The 3889-nt window shown below is 43.6% G+C and overlaps 1 protein-coding gene across 1 annotated transcript in view; it reads left to right on the top strand.

Moving 5' to 3' along the window:
* The window catches only part of LDAF1 (lipid droplet assembly factor 1), an 18647-nt gene that overhangs the window by 7169 nt on the left and 7589 nt on the right, over positions 1 to 3889 (top strand). Inside the window, exons 2-3 of the mRNA XM_007957342.2 lie at positions 918 to 1086; positions 3561 to 3699. Of these exons, the coding sequence (XP_007955533.1) occupies positions 918 to 1086; positions 3561 to 3699 (308 nt within the window). The remainder of the gene's footprint in view (positions 1 to 917; positions 1087 to 3560; positions 3700 to 3889) is intronic.

Below are 3889 nucleotides of genomic sequence, written 5' to 3'. Positions count from 1 at the left end.
TTCAAGTCCAGAAATAGTTCCAAGATCAGCAGGAAACATGGCAGGCCACTGAGATGAAGACTCAACCAAATGCAAGATCCCAGTGTGCTGAAAGGTCAAGATCTTTCTCAAAGTGCCCTCTTACATACTGGAAGCAGATCATGTCCCTATGGCAGCTACTCATTTGCTCACAGCAGATTCTACCATGGAGTTGATTACCAGTCTCATTATGGGGAATAACTACATCCAGCTGCCCAGCCACTCAAAACCAGGCCCAGCCAAGTTGACATGTAACTTTATCACACACTTGGCATTTGGAGTCAGACCTCTCTTTGAGGACCTGGATTTTGCCCTTTGGAGACTGACTGTAGACACATCATTTAAATCTCCTGCTTCTCAAACTGTAATGTGCATGCAGATCACCTGAGGATCTTGTTAAAATGCAGACTCTGATTTAGCAGGGCTGGTGGGGGGGGGTGCTGGGAGTCCACATTTCTAACAAGCTCCCAAGTGAGGCTGACACTGAGTACCTCATTGAGCCCCAGTGGCCTCAACCATGAAAACCTCATCTGTAAAGTACAGGTCGTATCGATGCATCCATGTGCTGTGGATGTCTTCTCAAACAGTCTGTGTTAAGTGGCAGAGCCATGCCTAGTTCTGACCTCCTTTGACAAGACCTGTTTGGGTGGTTGGGTAAGAGCCTCACACCTGTTAGCTGTCCAGCTGTCTTAAGTTGATGATGTGACTCACATCTTGGGAGAAGTCTTGGGGTGGTAACTTCTTATAAGCTTCCCAAGTTTACGACCTCTCATTGTACTTCCCACAGCTTGGGCGGATCCATTCAACCTGGGGTAGGGGCCTCGGGTGAATTTGCCTGGAGATGACAGCAGGAGATTCTGGCATGGCATTCATTCCCGGCTCTTTCTCCTTTGCTGCAGGTGGCTGCCTTTATAAAGTCTCCGGTGGGTCAGTACTTGGACAGGCATCCTTTTCTGGCCCTCACCTTGCTGGTATTCATTGCCATGTCAGCCATTCCGGTGGGCTTCTTCGTGCTCCTCGTGGTGCTTTTGTCCGTGGCTGCTCTTGTGGGAGTCATATTACTGGAAGGTAACCTGCTCAGTTATTCACCCCCTTGAAGGAAGACTCAACCACAAGGACACTATTTATCAGGCATCTACTACTCTTGTCAAGGGTTCCCATTCTTGTCAAAATCACATTAACCAAAGCATCTGGTTGGAGTAGTTAAAAGATGACTCTGGAGTTTAGATTAGAAGCCACTTTTACCAGTGTGATCTTGAGCACATTATTTGTCCTTTCTGAGCCTCAAATTCATCATACGGAAAATGGGGATATAATGATATACTATATCAGAGGGTTGTTTTGAAGATTGAAGCTGACCATTCCATAAAAGTATTTAGCATAGAGCCTGGCCCAGAGTAGTTGTCAGTGAATACTATCTATTAATAATAATTATTATTCTTGTTACTAATCAGAGAGGCCATTCATTCCATAGCTAGTTCCTGATCACCTATTGCATGCCAGTTTCCTTGTTAGGTAGTGAGGCTCCATCTTCTCTACTTTTCCTGCTGAAGTACCACTGCCAACTGTCAACTTCTCCCTGTGTCACCAAGTTAAAATCCCAGAGAAAAAAAAATCTGATTGGCTCAGTTTGCCTTTTCAGATCATATCACAGACCACAGGATACTGGCCAAGGAGATGGTTGCTCCTAGCTCATAGGACCATCTCTGGTCCATTCCATGGCTTTTTAGGGCCGTGAGCAACCAGGGTTGTTTTCCTGCCCAGGAGACTGTAGACAAGGTAGTTTACACTCACAGAAGGTGAGTGTGGTGATGGATGAGTCTAAACACAGCTGGGCAGAGGGGTTCAGTAAATATTGATAGACAAGTGACTGGATGAATGGGTGGAGGAATGAATGAATGATGGAGTACAAAAGCGGAAGTAAGTTTAGAGGGAAAGAAGGGAACCATTAGATTTTTATGGCATTAAGGAAGACTTTATAGAAGGGAGCGAGTTTAGAGATGATTCACTCTTTGTCTTGGGGTGGTCAAAGAAATGCTTTCTGGTCAGGGAAAAAGCATGTGCAAAGCCTTCAGAGCAGTGATTCTCAGACTTGAGTCTGAGCATAAGTGTCGACTGCTTTTTGAAAATGCAGATGTCCAAGCCCCATCCAGAGATTATAGGTCTGGAATGGGGCCTAGGAATCTGAATTTTTAAGAAGTCTTCAGAAGGTAGTTGGTGGCCACCTTTTGAAAAATGCTAATCTAGGATTTTAGTAATTTGAAAACTTTATGAAAAGGCAGAGCATCTGTTGATGTCCTCTCCCTTCCTTTCTTTTTAGACACCACACCTGAAACCATAGTAGTCCTGGAGATAGAGCACTCTGAGAGGCCAGGCCTTGGCTATTTGACCACTTCAGAGACAAGGGGAAGGAGTTTTGCTATACTGTAATCTCACACTATTGGTTCTACATTAGAAAGAGGACCTTATAAAAGAAGAGGGGGAAAGTGTGCTGGGCAAAAACAACCACCATCCATCACATACATAATAACGTTTTAATTCTCACATCAACACTTTGAGGTGTTTACTAATTGTATCCTTTTTACAGATTGGTCATAAAGCTTCGAGAGGCCATAAGTCACATAGCAAATGATTTGACTGAGATTCAGACTCAGGCGTGTCCACTCTGGCAATCCGTGCCTTCCCATTGCACCTTTTACTATTTTCCCCCATGGACACCTCCCCCATTATGAAAAATATCTTTTCCCTGCACTTATTAGATTGTAAGGAGCTCTGGTAGCATAGTGCCTAAGGCACTTGACTGCTAACCAGAAGGCTGGCAGTTCAAACCTACCAGCCACTCCTCGGAAGGAAGATTGGGCAATCTACTTCCATAGTGATACCACCTCAGAAACCCAAGGAAGGGTCACTATGAGTCAGGTCTGACTTGACGGCAAATAATAACACAACAACATTAGATTGTAACTTACTAATGCTCTGATTAAAAGAATCATTCAATATAGATAAAAAGAGCCAATGAAAGCTTGTGATTAGCGGGTGATAGTTGTCAGCCAGAGTTATAAAGGCTATAATCAAAAGCTACATTTAGATTTTGCTTTATTTAGCATGTATAGCCTTTATACCAATAGTCCATAGGTATTAATTACAGTATTCATTAGAGAGTTTGAAACATTAAAAGGAAATTTACCTCCCCTATTACTGCTTTGGCTGACTTGTCCTAGAGTTTTCTATTAGAAGCTCATCCCTGACCTGAGGGCCACAAACTTACGTACCAGGTGGGTAACAAAAACGAACAGAGTGGGTCAAGTGCAATGCACTTGGGAAAAGTTGGGGCCTGGAAGACTCACCAATTGTTGCTGTGCCGTGTTGCCCACTCAGGTGGCCAGGTCACCACCTTTTTAAATAATGCCTGAGATCTGAATTTTTATGAGAAATTTCTAAACACAATCTGAATTAACCGTCATTATTTTAAATACTGACTCAGGATGTGTCCATTTGCAACCTGTATTCAATGAATGTGTCTCCTAACTCTGCCCTCCTAGGACTGGTCATTTCTGTGGGTGGCCTCTCACTGCTTTGCGTCCTCTGTGGCTTGGGCTTCGTATCACTTGCCATATCAGGAATAGTCACCGTGTCTTATGTGGTGGTCTCCAGTCTCATCAGCTGCTGGTTTTCTCCCAGGTGAGTACATGTCATGGGACAATTTAAACTTTGCCATTTGGGATGATTTTCACAAATAATACCCTAACCCTGGTCAATGTCTAGAAGCAAAATCATTAAAGAAGCATGTGGTTCTCATAATTACCATATCAGATATCAAATGGGAACTTACACTGGAATTTCAAACCAGAACTATTGCTACCACCATCTG

Source organism: Orycteropus afer, unplaced genomic scaffold (assembly GCF_000298275.1).
Source record: "Orycteropus afer afer isolate SDZICR_OR568_19922 unplaced genomic scaffold, OryAfe1.0 scaffold00732, whole genome shotgun sequence".
Taxonomy (NCBI): domain Eukaryota; kingdom Metazoa; phylum Chordata; class Mammalia; order Tubulidentata; family Orycteropodidae; genus Orycteropus; species Orycteropus afer.
The sequence above is the reverse complement of the archived record's forward strand: the minus strand, read 5'-3'. Positions and strand labels throughout refer to the sequence as shown.